Source organism: Passer montanus, unplaced genomic scaffold, assembly GCF_014805655.1.
Source record: "Passer montanus isolate IOZ18808 unplaced genomic scaffold, ASM1480565v1 scaffold216, whole genome shotgun sequence".
NCBI classification, from domain to species: Eukaryota; Metazoa; Chordata; class Aves; order Passeriformes; family Passeridae; genus Passer; species Passer montanus.
The window spans coordinates 276,622-304,347 of record NW_024366770.1 but is presented as its reverse complement, the minus strand read 5'-3'; the positions used below and the strand labels follow the sequence as shown (position 1 = coordinate 304,347).

General features: G+C 40.5%; 1 protein-coding gene across 7 annotated transcripts in view; it reads right to left on the bottom strand.

The window, feature by feature from the left end:
- The window catches only part of PDE3A (phosphodiesterase 3A), a 220,110-nt gene that overhangs the window by 7,554 nt on the left and 184,830 nt on the right, over positions 1–27,726 (bottom strand). For 6 of the 7 annotated variants that reach the window (XM_039709564.1, XM_039709568.1, XM_039709567.1 and 3 more), the window contains 12 exons: positions 26,243–26,503; positions 23,762–23,916; positions 19,477–19,592; positions 15,084–15,303; positions 12,582–12,667; positions 11,954–12,123; positions 10,769–10,906; positions 7,500–7,611; positions 6,180–6,293; positions 4,642–4,841; positions 2,085–2,288; positions 141–296 (listed from right to left, as the gene is read on the bottom strand). In XM_039709564.1, the coding sequence (XP_039565498.1) occupies positions 141–296; positions 2,085–2,288; positions 4,642–4,841; positions 6,180–6,293; positions 7,500–7,611; positions 10,769–10,906; positions 11,954–12,123; positions 12,582–12,667; positions 15,084–15,303; positions 19,477–19,592; positions 23,762–23,916; positions 26,243–26,503 (1,932 nt within the window). The remainder of the gene's footprint in view (positions 1–140; positions 297–2,084; positions 2,289–4,641; positions 4,842–6,179; positions 6,294–7,499; positions 7,612–10,768; positions 10,907–11,953; positions 12,124–12,581; positions 12,668–15,083; positions 15,304–19,476; positions 19,593–23,761; positions 23,917–26,242; positions 26,504–27,726) is intronic. The other variant, XM_039709565.1, reaches the window with a different exon arrangement.

Sequence of the window (27,726 nt, the reverse complement as noted above, 5' to 3'; positions counted from 1 at the left end):
ATAGACTTTCACTGGTCCAGCAAAAAATTGGATTAATGTGACTCTAGCCAACCTCTTCACCCCTACTCTGTGATTTTTCACTGGCCAGCAGCACTGTCATGCTCCAGAACACCAGTCAGGCAGCTCTGGAATGCCTTTACCTGTTCATAAAACTCGTTGACGATGCCCTCTGTCCACTGCAGGTGCAAGTCCTTGCATTTGGCAGGCCCGTTGATGTCAGCCAGTTTGATGCACATCTGACAAACCAGCAAGCGGTCGTTCTCGTTGGTCCAGTCAATGCCAACATCGTCGTTCACCTGCAGAGGGGGAAAAGGAAACCAGGATGGCAATGCCAGGCAGCAGAGGAAGATCTGGCCTGGGCTATTACATTTAGCTGTTCAACAAAATCACTAGCAAAAGTAGGTGGGCTAACCCCAGGCTGGAATTAAGATGAAAAACAAGATGGAAAGGGAAAAATAAGTGAAAAGCAAGGAACATTGAGATGAATAATGAGAAGTCAATATTATTATTAGATATTATATATATATATAACATTATATATAACATTATATATAATATTACATATAATATAATCACACTATATATTATAACAATAGTATATATATTATATAATATATAATTAGATATTCTATACTATATAGCTATTATATAATATTAATGTTATATAACACAATATTATATTATAGAACATTATATAGACGATGTACTATTGCATTATATATATTATATTATTATAAGTATACTATATAATAATATAATATATAACATATACTACATATAATATAGTATTATATATTAGAAGTGCACATTATGCACCTGTTTGAAAGCATTTACTAGGAAAACAAACAAATGCAATCTTTCCATGACATTTTTCAAGAAGTTGATAGCTACTGGTGTATAAATACACATTACTATAAAGTATCATGATGGCTTAATTGCAGCGTGAAGATGTGTGTAATGAGCTTATTTCCCTGCTTGATCTAAGCATGGCTGAAATGATTTCGTCCCTTTTTCCTTTTCTCTATTTTCCCATACCTCTCACAAGAAACAGTGATACACACTGTCAGCTGCTCTAAAATAAAAGCAGAAAAGTTAAGGTTGGAGGGGACATGACTGGCAGGGGTGCAGAAGGAGCTCAGACTTTTATGCATCTACAGATCTCCTTCTACCCTGGACCACATCTAGGACCTTTCTCCACAGCTTCTTAAAGCCTGACAAAGGGAGATGTTACAGGGAAATGGAAAAAAACCCCAGCCATACACGTGGAGGCTTCAAAGTGTCAGCATACAGATCCGTGCTAAGTAATGCCACAGGAAAGATTTTATCCATGCCACCAAAACAGCCAGGAGGTTCCAGATACAAAACACACCATTTTTGGGGGTTTCTCACTAGGAACAAGAAAACACTACCTGCTCCAAGGGCAGGTATCTAATTAACATGCCAACAGCTTTGATGGGTGATGGAGTTTATTGAAGTATCTTAATAGGAGATAACTTCCAATGAGTTAGGTTGAAACTGTAAACAGTTTTTAAGAATGGTTTCTCAGGGTTGTGGTTTTATGGCTCATTGAATGGAGCATGCAGGAAAGATGTTTAGTGACCTTCCTCTGGAAAGAGAAAGGAAAGGAAGACCATGTTTTCACAGCATTTGAAATTAGAATGTCAAAACCATTCTGATTTCTGCTTTGATAATACAACAGAACGACTAAATCAGTAAAAATTCACTTAAAGTGGCCATTATGGAAACTTGGTAATAACACCTTTGATTTTTCCCCCCTGAGCGCTTTGCTAATAGGCCAAAAGTGCCAGTGAACAAGAAAGCAATGTTGGAAAGTAGAATGTAAAAATAGGTGGTGATATTTTTAGCCTTAAACCACTTTCTGAAAAAAAAGAGTAAATATATATAAGAAGAGAAGCTGTGTCACTAACTTTAAATGAGTAAAACCCAACAGAAAGGCTGGATTATTATTCAACATTTTGCAACAGCCAAAAGGACATTCAGAGGAAACAGAAACCCTTTTTGCTGGATGCTCCCAAGGCCCACAGTTTTTTCTGACTGTCCCCAGAAATCCAAACTGATCTCACCTTGGCATTGAACTTGGCAACAAAATCAAAGTGCTTCTTCAGGTCAGTAGCCAGAATGGCCTCGATGACGAGGAAGCGGAAATGCTTGAACTCCACGTGGTCCAGGTTGACCAGGAAGTTGTACTCTGGCCGGGACATGAAGAGGTTCCAGGCAGCAGCAGCGTGGTGGTTCTCCAGCACGGAGCGGTCGTTGTACAGCACCGCCTGTGGAAGCAACGCGGGCAGGGGCAGCTGAGGAACATCTTGGCAAAATTACCATGGCAAAATCATCTTAGCAAAACCATCATCTTGGCAAAACCATCTTAGCAAAATCGTCTCAGCAGAGCCATCTTCACACAATCATCTATGCAAAACCATCTCAGCAGAACCATCCTAGCAAAATCATCTCAGCAAAACTATATTAGCGAAACCATCTCAGCAAAACTTTCTTAGCAAAATCATCTTGGCAAAATCACCCTAGCAAAATCATCTACACAAAACCATCTTAGCAAAGTCATCTTAGTAAAATAATCTTTTCAAAACCATCTCAGTAAAACCATCTTGGCCAACCATCCATTGTTAGCAGAACAATCCCAGCAAAATCATGTCAGCAAAACCTTCTTGGCAAAATCATCTTGGCAAAACCATCTCAGGAAAACCATCTTGGCCAAACCATCCTAACAAAATTATCTTGGTAAAATCATCTCGGCAAAACCCTCTCAGCAAAATTATGTTCACAGTAACATCTTAGCAAAATCATCTACACAAAACCATCTTAGCAAAACCATCTTAGTAAAATTATCTCTGCAAAACCATCTTGGCAAAACCATCTCGGCAAAACCCTCTCAGCAAAATCATGTTCACAGTAACATCTTAGCAAAACCATCTCAGCAAAATCATCTTAGCAAAATCACCCTCGCAAAACCATCTTGGTAAAACCATCTTGGCAAAATCACCTTGGCAAAAACATCTTAGTAAAATCATCTTAGCAAAATCACCCTCGCAAAACCATCTTGGTAAAACCATCTTGGCAAAATCACCTTGGCAAAAACATCTTAGTAAAATCATCTTAGCAAAATCACCCTCGCAAAACCATCTTGGTAAAACCATCTTGGCAAAATCACCTTGGCAAAAACATCTTAGTAAAATCATCTTGGCAAAACCCTCTCAGCAAAACCATCCTGGCCAAACCATCCCAGCAAAATCATCTCAGCAAAATCATCTACACAAAACCATCTCAGCAAAATCACAGCCATGGATCATCCTTTTCAGGCCACAGGTTGATGGCTAACATAACATGGGTGTGTGCTTCCCTGATTGTCAGAATGAGCCTCACTTAACGAATTACCGCTCTTTGGTAATTGCACCAGGCAGTTGTGTCCATGTAGGATTGATTCCAAACACAGGAACAGGTGAAATTCCAGTTTGCAACCCAAAAACATATACTCAGCCTGACAGATATCTCAGTGCTGAAATCCAAAATTCGTCAAATCTTTATCAAAATAAGATGCTGAACTCTCATAGGGATGGTAATTCCATTCAGAAAATAACAAGAACATTATTTTTTCCTATTAATTTATTTTCAAACTAGAGCAAATACAAAAAGGCTAATCATCTAATTTCCTTTTCTGATTTTTACAAGCAGAGATACAGCATTTATTTCTTACTTACAAGTACATTTAAAGATAGCACATGTCTTCTCCCACTCTATTTACCTGGCCAAAGTATCAAAGCTCCTGATCACAGAAATGCATTGTAAAGATGAGAAGCATCTCTATCAATTCATAGACACAAAGTGACACCAGAGTGAGTTCAGGTGACATGCTCTTGGTGACAGAGGAAATTTGGTTGCAAGCTGGGGAGTAAATCCACAATTTCTGCACCTCTACCTGACCTTCCACCATTAAGATATCTTTTTTTAAATTTCCTCATCAACAGAAGCATTTTTCAGCACAGTGTGCTGAAGCCAGGCAGGTCAGCTATGTAAAGCAAAGAAAGATGATCTCATAATTAAGCCAAAATAGAGTGACACAGAATTGTTGAATTCAACTCTCAGGACTGGCAATAACTTTTATGTAACCTTAGGCAAGCCTCAATCCTACATTTATAACACTGAGATTATTTTCCACTCCTTGCCTCCAAATATTTTAATAAAAAGACTGACACTGCTCATATTCTATAGAAGCAACAGAAAATGTGTTATGATAATGCACAAGTAACTTGCAAAGCAGAGTCAGCTACACAACTGGCACGTTTTATTTAATCTTTCTGAGCATTACTTGGTAGAATAATTCTTCCATTCTTCCACAGTTGCAGGTTCTTTATCAGTCAGCAGAGCTTTACCTTCTTCACTGACAGTTTATCAGTACCTTTCTCAACAGCTCTGCTACCTGAGGGTGTGTAAGAAGACTCTTACCAGCAATCCCCAAGTGAAGTGATTATTCCTGTCACTTTGACAAGCTGTTTCAAAATATTTGGCAGACTTGTGGCTAATGGAAGCCACAGGCACCACCAGCAAGGAAAAGCTGCCATCGAGACCTTCCAAAGTGTACAGCAACACTGCCTGAGGGTTATTTACCTGAGGAGCACTCGTTGCTACCAGGAAGGCATTGGTCCTTCCTGGGTGATCATAGTCATGCATGGCTGCAGCCACATAAAGAGCCATCAGCTCCAGGGCAGGGATGTTGCCAGCCAGGCATCCGTAGCTGTCATCTGTAGGTGTGTATGTCTTTGAAAACACGTATCCCATGTGGCCGTGAGTGATGCCACTGTCGGAATCTGAGCAGAAATAAAGAAATGGAAACAGTAAAAAATCCAGGGCCGCTCTTTCAGTGACCTACTGCAAGAGAAGCAAAGTTCCAGTAAGGATAAATGCAGCCTGACCTCAGTGCTTTTGATCCAGTACAGTAAGGCAAACAATTGGAAAGGAACAAATTCTGATCCCACCTGGGGATCTTCCAGCCCTCCATCAAAACCTACCCTGCAACCATATAAGTTAAAAGCAGTAAGACATGGATTCACAGCCATGCTAGAGCTTTGTGAGGAAACTTGATCTTCCCACTCCTTTCTCTAATTTCTTTCATCATGTAGACAAGTCCATGAGACACTGACAGTCCTTAAAGCAATGGACTAGAATTTAATAATTAAATTACAGTGCATGTTTTCCAATACAAATGTCTAGACTTTGGATCTTTGCTGATAATCCTCTTATCACCCTCTTTTTGAAGCATCTTGAGCATACCTGTCAGAGACAGATACTGAGATGCTTTGCTAATTTAATCTGAATGACCTCAAACGGATCGTGCATGCAGCTGAAAAATGTCTTTCAAATAACAAACATCAAAAAGCCCCAGAACTCAACCCTTTTCATTCCACCTTACCTACAAAGCCACTGAAATCCCTTGCTAATAAATTTTTCTCAGGAATAAAACCATTTAACACCACACCAAGAGAAAAAAAGAGCAGAAATTGAACAAACTCCTGCTTTTCCAGCAACTCTCTGAGAACTCCCACAAAACACAGACAGGTCTTCTAGTTACCACAACTGAACATGGAGAAATTATTACAAAAATGCAAGAAGAACAGCTTCCTGTAAAGCAATTGCCAGATGGTAACAAGTATTTTTATTTGGAGATAGTGAGGAAAAGCAAAGAACACTTCAGGAGAGCCAAGCGTGGCAAGTGCACAGCACTGCCTGCATGCCCCAGAAACTGTAGATAGCAAAACAATGAAGGTTTTAGGATTTAAGTCTATGCTGCCTCTGGTACAGCACTGAAAAGAAAAGCACTAATACAGCAGTTTTACTAGGAAAAAAGCTTTTGCAAAAATAAAAACCTTTTGCAAAAATCAAATGGTAACAAAGATCTGTCATTAAAGGTGACCCCAAAGGCTTGCATTCACACATCATTAAATATGAAGTATTAAGTTTTGGAGGAACAATTCCATTCCCTTCAAAGTTACACAAACACACCTGAACTCCTTCAACACCCACTGTGCTACTGAACTTTAACACATTCTTACAGACTACCAAAAAATCCTGCATGCAATCCCCAGCTGTTGCCTTTCTGACAGCAAATGTCAGGAGGGAAACTGCAGGATGCTGACATTTAAACCTACCTGAATCGCTGGCTGAGCCGTGGTCATTGATGACAGTGGGCAGTCCCGGGATGGGCTGGGTTGTGAGGTACCACACGGCGTGCAGAACATCCGTGGCATGGATTCGGTTGTGATCTGTGATGGGGAGAAAACCACCCAGCTATGAAACATCAGGGCATTTCTGACACAGGGCTAGCAGCACCATCTAGTGGGTACCGAGCGGCAGGCAATCCGGCAGAGACAAAACCAACACTAGCACGAGCACCAGAGCTGCTTTTACCTTTTTCACAGAAATGAAAAAAAAAAAAAAAGAAGATAAATTGATTTTGTATTAGAAAGAGATTATTCTTTAGTAAATAAAAAAAATCAGTTAAGAAAAAAATAGAGTGCTAGGTTCATAAAAATCCCAGAGACTCTAAGAATAGTTAAATGTTTTAGACAGAAAGGAATGGCTTCAGCAGGACAGGCTGTGGGACTTCCATCCCTAACCTCCTCAGGCTGTGACATGCTGCTTAAGATCCCTGATCCAGCTCAAACACAAGGAAAGGATCAAAACTGGGTCTCTCTTTCCCAGAAGAGACTCCAAACCACCTGGCTGAAGGCATTTTGAGGTAGCTTTCCTTAAAGCATTCCCACTGCTCCAATTGGTATTTAATATTTGACAGAGAGACTACATGACTTACAATGATTTTTCCCACACTTTTCTGTGAGTGTAGAGAAAACAGGGTGTTCTATGTTCCCCAGTGCAGGGTTTATCTGCCACCTAAAGGGGGTGATCAGTCTTTCCTTTTTTTTTCACTGTTTTGCAGCTGAAGCACTTTGATAAATTTGAATTAGCAAATACTCTGGGGATGACTGAAAACAGGTTTTTCAGGAAATAAATGCTTCCCACTGAAAAATATCAGCTAAGCTGTAGTAACAGAACAGGGCTCACTCATGTTTTGGGTATATTTTTCCTGCTTATAAAGCTCATCTCCTTTGGTAGATAACACTGCTACTGTGTAAAAGTCCACGTTGCCTTCAGGGGGTTAAATATTTCAAGAACCTCCAACTGGAGCACTGGGGTACACTTGCATTGTCAGGAAACAGTCTTTACTAATAACAACTTTGTATGATTTCTGGCAGATTTTGCCATGAATTATGAAACAATGTAAAAGATGAAATACAAAGAGAAAAAGATGACAGGCTGTGGTTCAGCACCAGCCTCTGCCTAGCCATCCACTTGGTCATGATGTACTGGAAGAAAAAAAAAGTAGCTTTATAATGCAAGAAGAAAGGCTTCAATACAAAATCCCCAAAACTTGTGGCAAGCATCATTACGTGCCAGGAATTTTTACTTACAAGGTATCTCTCGGTATCCACACTCCAAGGCATGAAAGTAGTTCATAAATTCCCTCACTGGTATTTTAAAGGTTTCAAACAGCCCCATGTCGTCAAAAAGCCTGTATGATACCTGAAAGAAAGAAACCAACCAAACAAACAAACAAAAAACCCATAGATGAGAAAAACTATACAAATTAGATACAAAACTCCTTAAGTTGAATTACCTCATTAAGAATTTGCTTTCCTGGGAGTATTTTCCCAAATCCTTGGCTCAAATCAATTCCCAGAAAAGGAAGAACAAGCAAAGGACTGACAGAAGGAGGAACCACGTGGCTCCTCTGCATTGTGTCCTTGCTTTCTCTCCAGTTTTGGTGGTGAAATGATGACAATGACTCCACCAGGATATCAGGGGCAGCAAAGAGCTCAGGAGGCAGAGCTGCTCTAAGTGCAAACATCCAGGAGAGGATGCACTGGGAAGGGGAATGCCAAGCGTTATGGGGAGATGCTCAGGAGAGATGAATGCTCGGAAATGCAGGCAGCAGCTGACACAAAATGGGCACTACTGAAGACAAGTTTGACATACAAAATAACGGGACACAGTAAAATCACTGCCTGATCTTTTCACTTCTGTCACAAACCGGACCCTAAAGCCTTGCAGAATCTTTATTTATTTACTGCTGTCAGCTAAATTCTGTCCTTTTGGTGCCATCTCACTGGTAATGACCCACCCAGAGCTAAAGCAACTTGAAGCACATTTGGACTGATGGGTGCTCTAGGGCAAGAAATGGTCACAAATTACACTTTGTGTTTTACATCTGAGTATAATTCAAACATCTATTCATACCTGCTTGTATCTGTATATTTTATATATAAATGGGAACCTATGAGCTGCACCTAAAGTTGCATGAACATCAACTCCAAATGCCCTGCCACTGTGGACTTTTAGGGTAAGAATAACAAAAAAGGAAATGAATTGAAGCAACCGCTCAGTTCTCAGAGCTTGGCTCTTCGTTTCTGAAATGAGAATGAATTTATGCTCCTCTCTGAACCCTTTAATGTACATTTGTCACTGCCACATTGCCTGAGCTTGCCACTCCAGTTTGCACAGATGCTTTCATGGCTCCTGACTGGTTTAGGGTCTTTTCCTATGTCTAAATCAATTTAACATTCCACAAAGAAGGAACAGATATCTCAAGCAGCCTCAAAGATGCTAAGCCAGCATTTGCTTTCTAAACTGAATGCTTCCCTGGAGGCATGTGTCAACTTTGCTTTGTTCCATCTCATAAATTTAACCTAGCATGGCAAACAGTTAATTCAGCTTTTTAATTGACTTTTTTTTTTTTAATGAGTTAGTCCATTTGATAACAAAATACTGAGAATAAATCATAAGAGCTTTTGTTTGCCTTTGTTAAAAATATCCCAGGATTTAAAAATCAAACCAGGACAAAAATAGTGCTTTTGGCTGGAGAAAAAGATTTATTTATTCTAGTTTCCTGATTTCTGAAAATAATTTCATTAGCAACATCTGAGGAGGTGGGGGTAATAAGGATCTCTATTTTGTGAACAAGGTATAATATGCTATATTCTGCTGTTAGGGAGAAGGAGTTATTATGAACAGCTGTTACAGAAAATGTAGAATTTTCGTCACAAATATTAAAGCTTCTCTATTTCATTTCTCAAGTCTCATTTCGTGGAACTGTGTAGTGGGTAACATGTTGAGAACCTGTGCAAAAAACAGATTCTGGGAAATAGATTGAGGAGATTTAGTGCAATTTGAGGGAAGCACAGAGGACTTGTGTCCAGAGGTACAGAACCCCATGGAGCTTTGTGAAGTGCTTAAAGCCTGCAGAGGGACCCATGTAAAACCAGAACAAACTCTGGCTCATCCAAACTGTTCTTTATGGTATTAAAAGAAAGTTCTGATTTTCCTTACGTTTCATTCATCATTCTATTATCATTCCATGCTATTAGAAAAATGAGCAGTATGATCCAGAAGAGCATTTCACACGTCACACACTCACTGTCCAGTGCAAAAGTGCCTCAGTGAGCATCTCTGAGTTTATCCAATAAATATATCCAATATCCACAGTTTGCCTATTTCTCTAAAGTGAACCTAGGGACTTGGCAGGCTGGTCAAACTCAAATGTTGCTTGCCAAGCTGCAGAACAAAAAAGGCAGGCCACAGAATAAATGTGAATTCATGCCATGGTTTTCCTTGTTGACCAGCAGATAATTGAATCGAGCTGAATAATAGGTAACCACCAAGGGACTGTGATTTGATCCAGCATTCTCTGGAGCTTGTTACACTGAAATCTGCCTGACACACTGACCTCTGTGTTTCTGGGGGGGTGATAATTGTACCACATTGTACCAATTAACTTTATCTCTTCTTTCCAGCACTCATCACTGCATAATGCCTTGTAAACTGATCCTCGTTCAGTCTGATTCTCTGGGGCTTTTTTTTCCCTTTCATCCCTAAATAACAATACAAATAATGACTTGCTTTTCCTGTTTAATAATCTTCAGTATTTCTATAAGAAAAAAATGACGAATTTGTCAGTGTGCCAGGAAAAGGGGCATAAGAGAGTAGAAAGTTCAGCCAAGAAAGTGATTATGGGAGGTGACACTAATCGTGCTGGCTAGACACAGGCTGTGCCAGTAACTGAATTAAACCCCCAGGAAGGAATAAAAACCTGAGAGCTGAAAGAAAGACTCGAAAGCTCTCCCAACTCATAGCAATCTTCCCTATGTGATATTATATGAATTTTCTCTCAAAGTTCTGATTCTTTAAAAATGAGAGAGTATAGCAAGAATTCTTTCTACTCCCACTTCCTCAAACCTTCTTTCTTGCCCAGCCTGAAATCTGAAACCTATTTATTTCTGGGATCTTATACTGAAATCTTCAGTATATAAGAGGACCAAAAACTGTGTGTATCTTGCATCCACTGAGTATATTTACTGTTTAGCCCTCCCATGCTAAACCCCATGAGAAATCTTTTCCCAAAGCACTCAGTAAGGGCTGGAAGCATCTCAAAAGAATATTCAGAAAAGCAGGGAGCAGAAGGCAAAATAGGTGCATGACTTTTATCTTTCACATTTTTAAATTTAAAAATAAAGACATTCAAAAGTAAGGAATATAATGAGGCAGAGTTCATATTGTCAGCTTTGAATCAGGTGTCAGGGATCACAGTTCATTGGATCATCAGCTTGTAATGACAATGCCTTTGAACATGTTTGTATCTAAATCTGTCAACATTTAGACCCTGCAGACAAGGTGCACCTCTCACCTGACTCAGAATCCGACCGCATTTCTTCCCAATTTTTTCCACCAAATCAAAGATTGGGAAGTTCCAACTATTTAGCTGCTCCATCAGGGGGTCCAAGTTGTCCATAACCAGGGGCTCAGGAGCCAGTACAGGCTTGTCCTGTGCCAGAAATCAGAATAAAAAGGGTTGTTAGTTCAGTGGAGCATCTCAAGCAAAAATTGGTGCTCTTAAAAGCTAAAGTCACATTAGCATGATGTGCAAGTCAGTGGTACTTCACTCAGCTCAGTGTAGATGTCCTCATTTCTTGCAGCCCTGCAGCTACTCCCTCTCCTTTGTAATGCGTTTCACTTGAATGGATATGAAATTCTGTTTATGAAACAGCAGTGTCTGCACTTAGCACTGAGACTCACTCATTCATTCACTCATGGGAATCATTCATTCATTTCCAAGGGAGGCTGCCTTCATTGTGAAATTCACTGTGGTACAGAGAGAAAAGCTCCCAGTTTCTGCTTCTGCATCAGGACCCATTCACTAGACTCTAACATGGCTAACAGAGCTCAGTCCAAGTGAAGATTTGTAGTCCTTAAGCTGAAACCTATCTATTTTTCACGGTCTGCAAATAAAAGTTGGGTTGTGCCTCTCCTTTCACATTTCCCCCAGTATACTCCCTGGAATTTCATTTTACTTAAGAACTGGAATGAATAAATGCCAGAACATTTCAAACAAAATGCCTTCTCTCAGCATGTCCAACTCCAGCAGATTACAATAAATTTTTCAAGAGCTCCTGCCAACTGCAGATTATTAATTCAGTTGTACAACAGACTGTGGAAAACTGAATTAAACAAAGCTCTCTCTCTTCATTCTCAAGCAAGCTTACAGCTGAATGCTGTGAGACAATCATCAGTCCTGCCAACTGCAGATTATTAATTCAGTTGTACAACAGACTGTGGAAAACTGAACTAAACAGAGCTTTCCCTCTGCATCTCAACCAAGCTCACATCTGAATGCTGTGAGACAATCATCACTCATTCATCACACTGCAACATTTGCTGTTTAAAACAATAATACCTTGCAGCACCCTTAGACCACATTTTTTCTATGGGGATCTGGGTTTTTGGTTAGTTCGGTTTTCATTTTGGTTTTTTTTTCCCCCTCAGCATCAGCATACACTCATTCTGTTGTGCTGGGGGAACTCGGAGGAGCTACCTCAGGTGGTGTCAAGGGGTGCAGGATGATGGTCTCGGGCGTGTAGGACCTACAGCCAGATCCCTTCCGTGGCTGCTCCTTGGAGCAATCCGTGTCGTCGTCGTTCTGCACGATGTCACTGCTGTCGCTGTTGTTGGTCTCGTAGTCAGAAGTGGCCTGAGCAGGATCATCTGCAAACACAAATCACAAAGCTTGTGGTGTGAACAGCAAGGGCTTCATGGGAGCCAGCCTGTGACCTTCTGAGTAACAGCAACAGGAGCTCTGACTCATATTACATATGTGCTGCTTGGCTGGCTCCGAGGTCGGACAATCTGTCCGAGGGCATTAAAGATACACCCTGCAGAGTGTAAAAAATGGCAGCAGGGAATGAAGAGAGAAAAAAAAAATTGAGGACCATTATTTAAGTAAATTGAGGGGAACAGTATAACCTTTATATTTTAACTTCATAAGCATTTTGTACATGCTGTACATACGAGAAGGGAAGGAGCATTTGGACATGAAATTGTCAAATACAATTTGTATGGACTCACCTGTGTGTGTGCTCCTTTTATGACAGACAAGCTCATCTGCCCTTTCAGCGGATAATTACTTAATTTGAGGGAACAAGGTGTTTTTGACAAAGAATTACCTGTTCTGTTCAGGGTATGTGTAGTAGCATCATTTCTATTTAGTGTCCCATTACCAGCTTCTATTTGGTTGTAGGGTCTGCCACAGCTGAAATACATCAAGAAACACACACAATATGAAGAACCACATGCCTTACAGTCTTGTGTAAAAGGATTTCCCACTGGCAGTGTGAGATTATGTCATACAGTATAATTCATGGTCCAGGGTATGTTCTCCAGACAAAATCACAAGAGAATGCTGAAGTTTTATTGGATCTCGGGACAAAAATACAGAAAGACCTTGGATTAACTGCCCACCACCATTATATTTTTGAATTCGTGTTTTCAGAAGTAAATCTCAACCATTAAATATTTTTTTATTATTCTGTAAGTATACCAGCACAAAATAAACCTCCTAATTCTATACTACAGCTGCACTATAAAGACAAATTAAAATTATGAAACTGTGCCAGAGTCTCATACAATCTTGTAGAATTCAGTTTGACCACAGTCATTATTTGGCGTCACTCTTCTTGCCTCAAATCTCAGTATGCTCCTCTTAAGGAGGAAAAATTATATTTCATTATTACTTCAGTGACAGCATACCAATTACATAAGAACCGAGAGGGCAGAGCTTGCTTCATCATTTCCAGAACAGAAACACATTTTGGGAGGAATCACAATATGATGACCTTTTCAAATGACTGGCTCTTCCCTTCCATTAAAAAGTTTTATTCCTTTTCTATAGTTCCCTTTAAACCCTAATTACAACCTGACATTTTAACATTTTCTCTGGTTTGAGTCAGCATTTTGTGGCCTATCTTATATATAACAGTCTTCACAAAGCAGCTATTACAGAATTACTTGGATTGGTAAGATTTTGTACTAGAACCTTTGCACCATTTGAAGCTCAACATGTAAAAATGGCTTAATTCCTGTGCCAGGTAGCTTTTGGCTGGGTCATCCAAACATATCCTGGAGCTTGGTATGCCCTGCAAACATTATGAGTTCCTGAAAGACTTCCAGGAATGCTAATGTGTATTCAGTGATACCTGTAGCGCACAGTCAAGCAAATAAATCTTGTATCAGTCAGGTTGATAAACAACATTTAGAAGGTTGATAAACAAGATTAAAAAGGTATTAATTTCATTACTACCTACAACAACCTTACACTGATTATTTTTTGACATTTTTAATGCAATTCTTAACTTTTAAGAATTGCATTAAAAATGTCAAAAAAGCCCTGTTCTTTTTAATAGAAGGCTTCCAGAAATGAATGCCATTTGTGAAATAACAGTATTTTATTGAAGTGATAATAAAGGCACAGCTTAATAAGACTGCAGCACCTTTATGCTATATTTCTGTTGTGTAATATCATGTTAATTTCAAATTAATCTCTCCAAATCCCAATTCTGGTATTCCTTTGGAAAACTCATAAAAGCACTTAAGTTTCTGTTTAGTCATCTAAATCCATCTCAAAAGCCTGTTTGGATCCTACTCCGAACTCCAGTGAGGATGACTCCCTAGAGCAAAGTTGCAGTCTCAGTTTTGACTTTCTCACAGCCACTTCCTAGCCTTGCACACAGCACATTGAAACACATCCAAAGTCATGTGCCTGAAGGCAGAAACTAAAAACTACTTCCAAAGATAGTCAAACTTGATAAGAGCCGTGCTCTCTGCTGGCTGGCCACTCGTGCTACGGCCAAAAGTAACATCTGGAGAGTAAAGCAACCTTGAAACTGCACTGGGACAGGCTTGGGAGCACCAGTGTTTTCCAGTGTTCTGAACTGGACACATACTGCAAACTCCAGTAATTTGATTTAGCAACTGAATCCTTTCTGGGAAGATAAGCAGAACAACTTGCTTTCCAAAATTTTGCAAAGCAGGTCTGGTCTGTGTTACCTAGTAAAGGTGTACTTTAAAGTAAGAAATTAAACTGTGTTACTGGAGCTCTTAGCAGTAGAAAGAACTCATCTGCAGTTAACTTCTGGAAAAAAAGAAGTCCCCACAGTACTTAATCTGACTCTGACTAGGGAAGAAAGGACCCACTCCTCCTGAGAGAGTGGCTCCTGAGTGATTTGAGAAGGCTCAAAATCACAGAGTCTTCAGGCACTGCTGGCCCTAGCAGTCAGATTTTTCTATGCTACATCAGGTGCCTGCTGTGCAAGCCTTGGCCTGTGACCTAAAGGTGACTGCTCATGCCAAGGGCATGGCTCCAGAAACACAAGTTGTAAACATGAAATCCAACTTTGGGATCTGCAGGTCATTGACAGAGAATTTGTTTAGGAATCAGGCTGTCCATCTGACAGGAGTAAAAGCAATAAACATAGCAATAAATATACCCAGCAGTCTCCCACTTTAAAAGTATTTTGTAGCATTGATCTACACATTTACTGAAGTACTATAAACCTGAAATATCAATATAAACACTGTAGTAAATCACAAAAACTTGTATGTGGGGCAACAGAACATGTTCATGAGAACAGTGTGAAATGATTGCAAGGCACGTCAAATTATCATCTTACCTGCTGCAGATGATGGAGGGGCTGATAACAGGGTCTGACAGGCTAGGTGCACTCTGAGTAGAAGTTAAGACTTTGTGTGGCTTTAGGCCCTGCTTGGTGTCAGTGTCTGTAGGCTCTGGAAATGACACAGAAGATGTTTTCCCAGTAGGACTCGTGGCAGGCGTCCCCTGAATCGGTGAATGGCACGGGGAGGTGAGAGGTGAAATATTTGGTGGGATACCTGGCCAAGGACAAGAGCAGTCTTGTCAATTAACAGAAGTGGCAGATGATTTATTAGTTCACTGTGCAGAAATACTCTTCTTGAGATGCACCAGCATGGTCTCCAAAACCAAAACAGATAAGAGAATACCCTTCTCCACTCTGAGCCAAGCCCAGGGCTCTCACAGAGTGATCAACTTCCACTGCTATCAGGCACTTCTACCTGCTGAAGATCTGGCTCAAACACAAAGCATATTTTCCCTGGTGAGCAGGATGCACTGAGTGGACAGGCATGAAATGAAAGAGGAGTTTGTGGCACGACTGCTGGTATCAGCATGTGCTGGTGACAGAGACACAGCCCCAAACAGGCAGGTCCCACAGCCATCTGCAGTTTCTCTCTCACCATCTCTAAGGCAAGGACAAGGCTCACACACATTCCCAGAAATTTGGATTTCTACATGTTTGAAGACTAGCAATAAAGTTAAAAGAGCAATTTTTAGTAGTCATGCATTATACAAAGTACTGTGCTTCTGGGGACATTTCTCAAAGATTTTGGCCTTGATCTTCAGTTTGAGTTTATTTTTCTGTATCTGTTGCTCACTAAGGGAGACTTGCAACCATTTCTGCAGCACATGCTAGTGTACACCTGAGCTGGAGCACAGAAACTGCCAACATCCACATGTGCAACACCAGCAAGGTGCACTTCTCTCTGCCCCTTATTCCACCCGAGCACCACTGCCAAGGTGAAATGCATCCACTGTTTAATCAAAGTGCTGCCTTCTTTTGGAATCCACTTTACAATTCCTAGTCTCAGACAAAATGAGACTCAAAGTGCAGAGGAGCAAACCTCATCTATCTTGAAAGGAAATGCATGAAAATTAAGTTACCCCCTGTGCTGAGGTTTGTAGGCACTCACCCCCAGTTAAACTACCACATTCATCTTCAAAGCCAAAGCACAGCAAGGCCTTAGGAAATTGAAGGGGTTTTATGTTTGAATTTTGCCCTCTCTCTAAATGCATTCCAGACACAAAAATTATCTTAAGGCAATATGTGGATCTAAGTTTATGAAATATTAACCTTGCAGGATATACGTGTACAGTTCCAGTGTTTTTTTCCCTGATAGAAACCTACTGTGATAGGAGGCTAAAATACGATTTACTGTTGACAATCCAAGAGTTTAAAAAAAGAAAACAAAATCTGATAGTTACTGTGCTGTAATTTGGAGATATCCAGCATCTCTGCTTTGATTAAGGGTATTTCTGCAGCAAATGTGGTATGCATTTAGTGTGTTAATTCAATGATTGCAAGTAGGATATAATGCCAGTCTTGAGATTAGAACACTACAGCCTTCAGAGCAATTAAAATGTTATCAGATGGCCAGGACACAGGGAAATGGCTCTAAAATACAGGAAACCTCTGTTTCACATTTATCAATTCATTGAGATATCAGCTTTCCATCCAACAAAAATGTGTCTTAAAAAACATTTCACAGCCTGTTAGTTGCACAGGGGATTGAGTTGGATTATTGTCTATCTTTGAGATATATGTTACAAATAATATTCATAACTCTTAGAGGATGCAATACATATGGTCTTCTTTCAACAATTTGAAACATGTCCTGAGAATTTAAACAGAACTTTTCACAATAAGTTCTCTAATCACAGCAAGCTTTCTACTGCTAGTAGAGATCCAGTCTTTTGAAATACTTTTTGTTGTGTGTACTTATGGCTTTTTTTAAAGAAAATAATTTACCAGGGAAGGTAACCTCAAATAAAATTACCAGAAAAAAGCAAACCTTTTTAAATAATCCAACATTCAGCCATTTACTGGCAAAACTGAGAGAAAATGTGTCTTGCTACAGAGCAAGGATTTTTTTCACGACCAAGATAAGAGAAGCATAAAAATACAAAGAGTTATTTAAGTACATATATGCACTTAGGTCCTCCAGAACTTTTTCAAATGTGCAGTGTTGAAGATATAAACAAGTGAATTCAATGTGATGCAAAATTACATATGAAAACACTTGAGTTTTTTTTCCAAAATAGGTAGACCTAGCAGTATTTTAAAATGAGAATGTTTTCATGCATAATTAAAGACACATTTTATAAACTTATGTATTTACAGATTTAGCTAGATCAACTTCTACTAGTAATAATTGTATATTACCAATGGAGCTAATAAATAAAAGTCTAAACTGTATTAACTAGTGCAAATTGAAGGAATTATTTAGCTGGAACATGAAAACAAATCATAACTAAAAATACATGATTACAAATAGTCTAAACTGCTGTAATATCAATCTGCTACACAATGCACTGATGCAAAGTTTCTACTCCCCTCCACCAGCATCCCTAGGAATTGCTCATGATGGAATGGAGACCTTCCTCCATCATGGGGGAGCTCTTGTCTTCGGACAACAGAGGTAATTATTAATACTTTCTGAAAGCAGAAATTGCTAAAAGTAAAACTGACTGATGGGCTTGATAATTGTTTTTTTCCAAGTACAAGATATTACACACCCACTCCTCTCCCTCTCAGTTTACTGGGATAATCTCTGAAAGTCACAAGTGAAATGTTCATTTCTTTCTAAAGCAAATCCCTGGATTCTTGTTACCCTGTCTCCATTATTTTCCAGGTTAAATTTTATTCATTTGCCTTTGTGCCTATTACTTTTTAAGGTAATATGGTACTACTTAATCTTCACTGTGGTAAAACAAAGCAGCTTTGTGCAAGAAAATATCTTCTCTATGGTTCTCTTCAGTTTGAAAAGGTGATGTGATGTGACAGCACCAGAAATGCAAAATAATTGTGCAGCCCTATCTTCAAACTCATCTCCAAGCTGGGATTCTCTGACTTTTCCAATGTCAGGCCTCAGCCTTCTATCAATTTCTGTCTGATAGCTGGGTAGCCAGGAGCTCTGAGTAATATTATCTCAATAGTATTTATGTTTGGATAAAAAGCAGGCTGGTAGAAAAAGGAAGCCTTGTGATAATTTTGGATTATGAGTTGAATCATGGGTAAACAGCATGTTATACTGCATTAGTAGAGAGAGGAGAACCACATTATTGTGGATTAAAGGTGCTTCATGGCTGTCAAGTTACACATTTCATTATCAATTCCAAAATCAGCTTAATTTCTTTCAGGAAAGAAATTCAGGAGTGATGTTTTTTTAAAAGGCTCAAAAGGCCGAGTGAAAAACCCCATATTTGTCATCTCTAAAAACCAGTAAGAATGACCTGTATATTCTCAGTAGTGAATATACACAGGTAGACCTCTGAGTTCCAAAGGCTGTGTCTTGGACATGTGTGCATGAGACAAGCCAGTTTCTGCTTCCAGCTCAAAATGGATTCAGGAAGGTTGTGCTTCAGGAAATCTCACACAAGGAATATGCACAGACAGCTAATGCCACAAACGTTATGCAAAATACCCTGCTATAGCCAAGGGAATTACAAAGATATAAATCACAATTTAGTGTTTCACTTGCTGCATTGTGTCATGGCTAACTTCTGTAAATCAAGAGTCAAAACATTTACAAAGGGCATGACTACAATATGTAGTACTTTAAGCAACTGTGTTGGGTTGTTGTGTTTTTTTTTTTTGTTTAAATAAATTGAATAACCATATTATATTGATGGAAAAATAATAAAAGCAGAAGGTTGGACAGAGAACAAAAGCAGGTGCATCACCTAGTCACAGGGAGCAGCTAAGTGTTGCAGTAAGGTAGAAAAGTTACAAAGAAAGGCTTCATAAAATCAAGCCTGCTCTCCTGAAATCAGTGGCTGGCCTTGTCAAACCCAGCACTTTGCAAGTTCCCATGTGAAAGCAATCCTGGTGTGAGCAGTTTGTTAACATAACTATCTGTTCCTGGGTGAAAAAACAACTTGCACCTGCATAAACTGTTTTCACACCATTAGATAGAAAAATGAAAACTATCTCTCACAAATAACTTTTCCTGCATGTACACCCCAGGGGTTTGAATGAACAATCAATACAGAATAACAACTTGTTAATTACCAATAAATAATTGGCAAGAAAGCTCCTGACCAACTGGAGTCACCCACGAGGTCTGTAAAACTGTACAAAAAAGTGAATACAGAATGGGCTTCTTCCACCACGAAGAAAACAGAGTCCATGTGATTTATTGCCACAGTTGGGCCAGGCTGCCAGAGCTCCAGAGCTTGGGGTGCCCACTCACCTTGGCGGCTCTGCCTCTTGGTATTCAGGTGGTTGGTGGAGGACACGGCATAGGAGGTGGAGAAGGACCTGCTCTTTGTGATGGTCATCAGAATGGAGCTGTTCCAGGAGTCAGAGCTGCCAAACCAGAGCACAAACAAGCAACATTCAACACGGGAAAAAGCCCCAGTGGCAGATCTTATCAAGGTAGGAGCTGCAGCAAGGAGTACGTGATACTGAGACAGCTCAAAATCTGGTGAGGGAAACATCCATGGGCTGGCTGAAGTGGTCTTTGTGAGGCACTCAGTACCACCTTCAGCAAAAATATTTACAGTGCAGACAGTCCAAAGCTGGACTTCCCTCAGTGCTGAGACCTATTTGCCTTATTTATACAAAGATGCCTTCATTATATTGCTCAGACAGCACAAAGAGGCTTGAAATCTTCCCTCAGTGCTGAGACCTATTTGCCTTATTTATACAAAGATGCCTTCATTATATTGCTCATTATATAAAGTTAAATTTATATTCTCTTTTAACACCTCCTTAAAAGAGCCAGAAGTGACCCAAATTCTCAGCTGCTGGTGCCACAACAGGTACACAACCACCCTAGGGGCACTGGAGGAATTCCTCAGGAGGCTGGGAGGACTGGAAGCATCCTGCATGGCTGTGGTTAGTGCTGTGCCTCTTCATGCCCTAACCAGGTGAAATGCCTGCTGTATCCCAAAAAAAATGCTCTTCTCTGTGGCAGTCACATTTTCTGGAAAAATCCCTTCGCCCAGGATTTCTCTCCTGGGAAGCTGAGAAGCCTCAGAGAAAAAGGAAACAATATTATCTCATTTGCTTCTCCTGTGTTGTGCTGCTTTGGAATGTGGTTGGAGATTGTTTCATTGGTTTCATGTGAATTGTTTTGACTTAATGACCAATCAGTGTCAAGCTGTGTTGATGCTCTAGAAAGAGTCACTAGTTTTCCAGTAGTATCTTTTTAGCCTTCTGTCTGTATCCTTTCTGTATTCTTTAGTATAGTTTAGTACAGTATTCTTGAATATAATATAATACAATAAGAAATTAGCCTTCTGAGAACATGGAGTCAGATTCATCATTCCTTCCTTTGTCTGGAAGCCCTGCAAATACAAGACCTCTCAGACTCTGGAGACATCAGTGCAAGAGAATTCTGCTGAAGGAATCTGGGTGCATGTGTCCTTGTGTGTGGGGAACAAATGTTAGTCCCCTGCAGCAGCATGGGTTCATGCTTTTAGCCTTTGGGTGGTAATTGTATGGCAGAAGAGGCCAAATCTTCTGCACAGCAAGAAAACTGTATTTCTAATCACTTTCCTGAATGACACCCATCAAATGTCAGCTTCTTGCAGGGATACAGCACTGGCTCTTCTCAAGCTGTGAGCTCTCTGGACAGGTCTGCCAGGCAGCTCAGGCTCCACACTTCTCACAGCCTCACATCCAAGTGATGAGATGACACTCAACACTGAAGACAGACTTTTAAAGTAGCATAGCTCCAGCTGAGCTTGAAAAAAATAAACTTGAAGGATTAAAAAAATCACCCTGAAAGAAAAAAGCATGTGATGCTGTGTTACCTCTGCATGCACCTTGTTTTGGAATAGTAAGTACTACCTACAAAAATAATTGCTGACTGTCTTCATGGGCCCAAATTCTTAAACTCTGTGATGAAGGGAGGCAAAGAAAGAATACAGATTTTTTTTTTTTAAATAAATTGTTTGTTCTACAGTTTTGCTTTGTTTTTTAATTGTTGTGAAGAATATAACACACTGGCCCACTGTAGAGTAAAATAACCCAAATGAACCAAACCAAACATCTCTGACCCACATTCTTTTGAGTTCCTACAGGAGAATCACTTGATATAAAAGTGGTTGAGGGAAAGAATGTGGGAGCTCTATTATTTTTACGGTATAATGTCTACCCAGTTCAGTGACATGGGGTTAGATGAATACAGAATTACCAATCTCAAACTGACAGTTATGGGGGACTTTTGCTAATATGTGACTACAGAAATCCAGAAGTCATGTCCCACATGGTCAGGAACAAGTTGCATGTTTTGTAACTACAGAATGTGCCACAGGGCAATTCCAGCATCAGCCTCTCTCCTACTGTTCAACTTATGAAATGTTTCTTTCTCTGTACCAGTGGAGCGCTTGAATTTGGTACAGGGGAAGTGGCAGATAACCAAGGTAAATTTTTTTCTCTTCTGCTCAAAATTCTTCTCCTTGAAAGCAGATCTCTCTTGGTCTGCCAAAATTTTTAAAGCTAGACTTATAGGATTCATTTCCTCCCTTTCTGGAATACACATTGTTTCTCCTACTGTGAAAGAAGTAGTGCAAACAGTAGGCTGGGAGGCTTGACAGAGCTATAATTACACAACTGGCTATGACATTAAACATAGGAAGAATTGATAGCCTGCTTAGCTGGCTCCTCATGCAGGGTTATATAACAACCACAGGAAAGGACCAACAATAATATTTAATTGCTCTCCCTCTGATTCCCATCTTGGGACACTTACACACTACGTGAGAGTGGGATCAACAGCATAAATCAAATGCACCCCAGGAACCACAGGTCTGTGAGTGAAGAACGTTTGCATTTGGTTACAGCTTCCTTATATTTACTTTTACTGAGGCAGATGGGACTTCTCACAAAGGGAACTTTGGCAAACCACGTGTTTTTCTTGCATGAGACTTTCAGGGTACTCTGCAGGCTGCCTTGAGCACCTCCACACCCTGTATGACAGCCTCGTCCACGGGACAGATTGAGGAATCTGAAAAAAAGCCTGCCTTGGAAGAAAGCTGCCCTTTGGGGCTGCATTTCCCCAATCTATCCAACAGCCAACACTGGTGACGGTGGCCTTCCAAAGTACTATCTTCGTCCCCACTACCAGCACCAAATTTGGAATTTCAGAAAAGCACGCGAGTCTTCTGATGTCCCAGTTCTGAATTCTCTTCTTCAACGTAGTGCTTTCATTCTGATCTTCCTTTCCCCAGTGTCTCCACACTCCTTCATCCACCAGCTCCAAGATGATGGCCCTTGCAGAGGCAGGGAGGGGACCTGAACTTTATTCTCATGGGGTGATACCACAACTTGCTGCTCTTCCCCTTCCTTTGAAGGCTCTGCTCCTCTCTGACTAGAACAGAAAAGTATTCACAAAGCCAGAAAGGAGGGAATCCTGTTGTAATGACACAATGTGGAGCTAGTACAACTTTTATTACAACCTCTGCACTCTGCAGGCTGCCTTGAGCACCTCCACACCCTGTATGACAGCCTCGTCCACGGGACAGATTGAGGAATCTGAAAAAAAGCCTGCCTTGGAAGAAAGCTGCCCTTTGGGGCTGCATTTCCCCAATCTATCCAACAGCCAACACTGGTGACGGTGGCCTTCCAAAGTACTATCTTCGTCCCCACTACCAGCACCAAATTTGGAATTTCAGAAAAGCACATGAGTTCTGACATCACAGCTCTGAATTCTCTTCTTGAACGTAGTGCTTTCATTCTGATCTTCCTTTCCCCAGTGTCTCCACACTCCTTCATCCACCAGCTCCAAGATGATGGCCCTTGCAGAGGCAGGGAGGGGACCTGAACTTTATTCTCATGGGGTGATACCACAACTTGCTGCTCTTCCCCTTCCTTTGAAGGCTCTGCTCCTCTCTGACTAGAACAGAAAAGTATTCACAAAGCCAGAAAGGAGGGAATCCTGTTGTAATGACACAATGTGGAGCTAGTACAACTTTTATTACAACCTCTGCACGTTCCCCAAACAAGCTGGCTGCTGGTTATAAGCAGCTGAGCAGACACAACGCTCTCTCCATTTCACAGGAGGACCATGTGCTGCATGATTCCAGCTCAGGGATCAGACCCTGAGAAGAATGGGAGATGGAGAAGTGCTTTAGGAACGGGTTTAATGACAGGACCACGTCAGTAGGTGTGTTCTTAGAAATTGCTGGGTTAATTGCTGCAGTTTTTCTTGGCTGGGCAATAACCACATAGGCAACCCCCGCACATTAAGAAAACTTTAACCAGATATCTTGCCTTTCTTCCAATTTTATTGGGCAGTTCTGCACTTCATTAGCATAAATATATTTAAAAAAATTATTTTTCTGCCCAATAATTTTGGCAAAATCTGACAAAAAATGGGAATGCTGCTTCTTTGTCAAATGAATTTATAGAAACACAAAGAAGTAATTCTAGCACAGTTCACAGCCAGCATTTTTGGATGCATTTTGAACACAGAACCAAAGAAATCTGCCCGAAAAGAAACATAAAAGTGAGAGGAGGCCTTTTGTAACCTGGATGAAGAAGATTCGTGAGGTTTGATGCTGGCACTGCGGTCCCTTCTCACTGGGGCTGGCTCCAGAGTGGGCAGTCCTGTGGCTGATGTTGTTGTGGTCCAGGTTGAGGACACTCGTCTCAGCAGTCCTGGAGGCAAACTTCTCCGTAAGCGCTGCGGAGAAACCAGGTCCTTACAGTTTGTACAGCTTGCAAAACCTCCACACATGCACAGATAAAACCATTTCCCTTTGTTTCATTTTCATTCTGTCTGACAACACCCTTAAATCTGGGTTCTCCCAGGGATTATTCATTTCAAACACAGCCAATGCTTTCAACGCTTGGAGAGTCTGGACCATCCTCCCTATCTCAAGTCTAAAAAAAGGTGTGTGTGTATATATATCTATATATGTGTGTGTATATATCTATATATATCTATATATCCACAGCCACAGATATTCAACACCTGATGTGTCCAAGGGTACTGAAACAAGTTAGCAAGGCCATGAAGGTGACTGAAGCATCTGCCATGAAAGGAAAGCCTGAGGGAGGTGGAATTGTTCACTCTGAAGAAGTCGTCTCAGGGCAGACCTTACCAGGGTACTCAAATAGCTAAAGGGAGGGTGTAAAGAAGAAGGCTCTTTGTAGGGGGGCCCAGTGACAGGACAGGAGGCAGCGGAGCAAAAACTGAAGTACAAGGAATTTAATTAAAATGTAGGGAAAAATATTTTTACTGTGAGGATGACTGAACACAAAGTTGCTTGAAGAAGCTGTGAAATCTAAATTCATGGAGATACTCAAAACCCAACTGGACATCCTCCTGAGCAACCTGATCTAGGCTGAGCCTAGAGAAAATTTCTCCTCACTGAGCTGAGGGACAGGACTGGACTAGACAATCTCCAGATGCACTTTCAACCTCAACTGCTCTGATTAAAACTGTCATGAATCCTCAGAATCAGAGATTCAAGGCAAGAAAGGCTGTAAGAAAAATAAGGCAAGGGAGCTCCAACTTTTTTCCCCTGCCACATCTACCCAACCCAAAGATTACACACTGAAATAAAACTTTCATGCTCTGGGATATGATGTCTCAAAAAGCTCAGAGGAAGCATCACTGTTTACAGCAGATTTTTCTTGACCCCCTCCTTTTTCTTTAGCCTGACTCCTCCATTTCTCCAAATAACAGGATTCACTTTTTTTTTTTTTTAAATAATCTTTGAAGGCAAAGAAAATAAAGGATCTTTTTTTTGGAGCCAGATTTGCTGTGGCAGATCCTATAATTTTTTAAGCTGTTTCTCTTGTGAAGTTCTCGTAAAGTGTTTATAGTTAAGAACTAAAATAAATATATCTGCAATGGAGAGCTTGGACTTTGCCAGAGGGTTAAGAAATATGAGATATAAGACATCTGTGGTTCTGAAGCTCAAAGTTGCAGATAAATAAGTTAACACATTATCTCCTTACACAAAAGCTAAGTGTCAGATGGTTAAGGTGAAGGTCCTAAATCTGCTTTTAGACACTTAAATAAAGACATGCAAACTATTTATTTTAGACCATAATACATTTAGGTCAATGAATTCTTCAATCAAATTAGTTCTCTGTAGCATTAACTCATTTCTTCATCCTTCATTTCTCTTCTCCTCACAGGGTATTATGCAACAGCAAACTAGGATCTGTTCCCTGTGTGTGCTCATGTGATAGCACTGCTCTTCCACTAACTCTTCCCCTCAGAGCCTGGGGTTCAGCCATTCTAGATATGGCCACTAAAATAAACTGGGAAATGTGCTTAAAAACCTGTGAACATCCATTTTGTACATACAGCTGCTAAACAGGCAAATAGGGTGGCAATTATCATCACACTAAACTGTAATAAAAGAATCACGAGCGTTGCAATTCAGATGCCTGGAAATGCTGGAATGAATGACTGGCTGTGCCATTTAAACTGTAAAAACATAAAAGCATTTGCCTGTGCAATGTACTCTGCCTATATTTAATTTTACAAGGGAGGCTGCACTACAAAAGCATTTTGGTTTAGTTTCAGAAATGAAATGTAAGCCTTGCAGGACAGCTAATTAGCAACAAACCTACAATTCACTCTACTTCAAATCTGATGTGCTCTTTCTAGCTGTTCACTTGCTATGTGTGGGTGGTTAACACTGGTTATTTCCTGCCTGATCCCTGAGCATTCATAAAGCCATTTTAAAAAGGCAGTATTATATATGTGTATTTATGGTTCTGTCTTTTTCTTCTCAAGACAACTTCTATGAGCTCACAGTATTTGTCATACTAATGACTGTGGTATTTTTGTTAGTTTGTGGGGTACACAACAGTTTAGACTTGATCCAAAGCACCTGAAGGTCATCAACAGAAGCTTTTTAATTGACTTCTGTACGTTTCACCCTTCTGATTTAGGGAAGGAAGAAGAGATGGCAATTCACACAAAAAAACCCAGTGATGTCTGACAGCTCAGTGCGTCCCTTTAGGGAGAGGCAGGCCCCAGCACTCACCTTGGGAATTGCTAGTTTCTCTCCCTTCTCCGGACATTCCTCGGAGTCGGAGCAGGTGTAGTTCTCACTGAAGGACACCAAGGGGTTCACCCTGGGCTTGTGGATGGCCTGGAAGGTCAGCTGTGTGTTGAGCAGGTTGCTCACTGTCCTCAGGGACGTGCAGACGTTGGGGGGTAGCGAAGGGTCGGCCAGGAGGTCTGTGATGAGCCCGTGTGCTTCTCCCATGACAGCAATGTCCACCGTGATGCTGGTGCCAGAAGACTAAAGAAAGAGAAATAATACAGGTGAGAAAACAGGAGTGAACAGTGCTGCTAGGCACTGCCTCAAGCTGTGGTGAACTCTTCACAGCTTCTGTTAAAGCGGCTGCAGGTGGAAAAACAATAACATGAGATAATTCTTTAAATACAGAGAACAATGCTGAATAGATCGATCATCGGTCTGCAAAGACTTTGGAATTCCATCATATCTGATTTCACAGCTTTCACCATCTGCAGCTGACTCAACCCATCTGAATAAATTGTTCAGGCTCCCTGTAGAGACGTGGTCAATAGCCAGGGCCTATTTGCACAAACAGTTTTTGGAGACATGGCTTGGGATGGGAGGAGACTCTCCTGAGAGCTGCCTGAGTACTAACTACAGCACAACTAATCTAGAACAACTAATGTTCAGTGCTTAGGCCTAGATGAATTAAATTAATCCCAAGCATATACTGAGATTAGTAAAATATCTCCATGCAACTAAATTATAGTATTCTGGTATGGTAGCAACAACATTCTTCTCCAAGCAGTTGCATGTTGGGCAGCTATAGCAAAACTGAAATAGAGTAAAAAGTGGATTTATTTAAACCTTAAAGTTGTCAAGTCTGTGGATTGACAGGTATACAGTACAATTACAAAGGTCTGAGGATCTTTAAACTCTTAATAAAAACAGTGAGACTTGGATGTACACAGAAGTAAAACATCTAAAAAGGCAGAAGGCATATGGAATTTAAATGCAGAAGTGACATTTCAGCCTCACTAGATGGTGCACTTAAACCCACCATAAATTCTGCATGGAACTGCTGTTTCAAGGCACTCCAAGAGTGACCATTTTCCCTTTGTGTCTCTGACACATAAGCTCAGTCCTGCTGCTACTGTTTGGGGCTTAGCAGGTGTACGTGCAGTTTCCCAGAGAGACCACTGCAGCAGATTTTGTGCTAATTTGCTTTCATGTATTTCTTAGAAAAAGCTAAAATACAGAGTTTGTTAAATGGGGAAGTTATGTCTGTGAAAGGAATGTATGAGTTACTTGGAGTGGCAAGCAAAGAGCATGGAGAATTGGTCAGACTGAGAAGGAGAGTGATGAAAGCCCCAGCCAGGAATGACTCATGACAGCGTTCATGGACCTCAAAACACAAAGAACAGAGCAACACAACTTGACGCTGCTTCGTTCTCAGAAAAGGCTTTACAGGCAATAAAACAGCATTTCTGAGGGAAGTGATATAT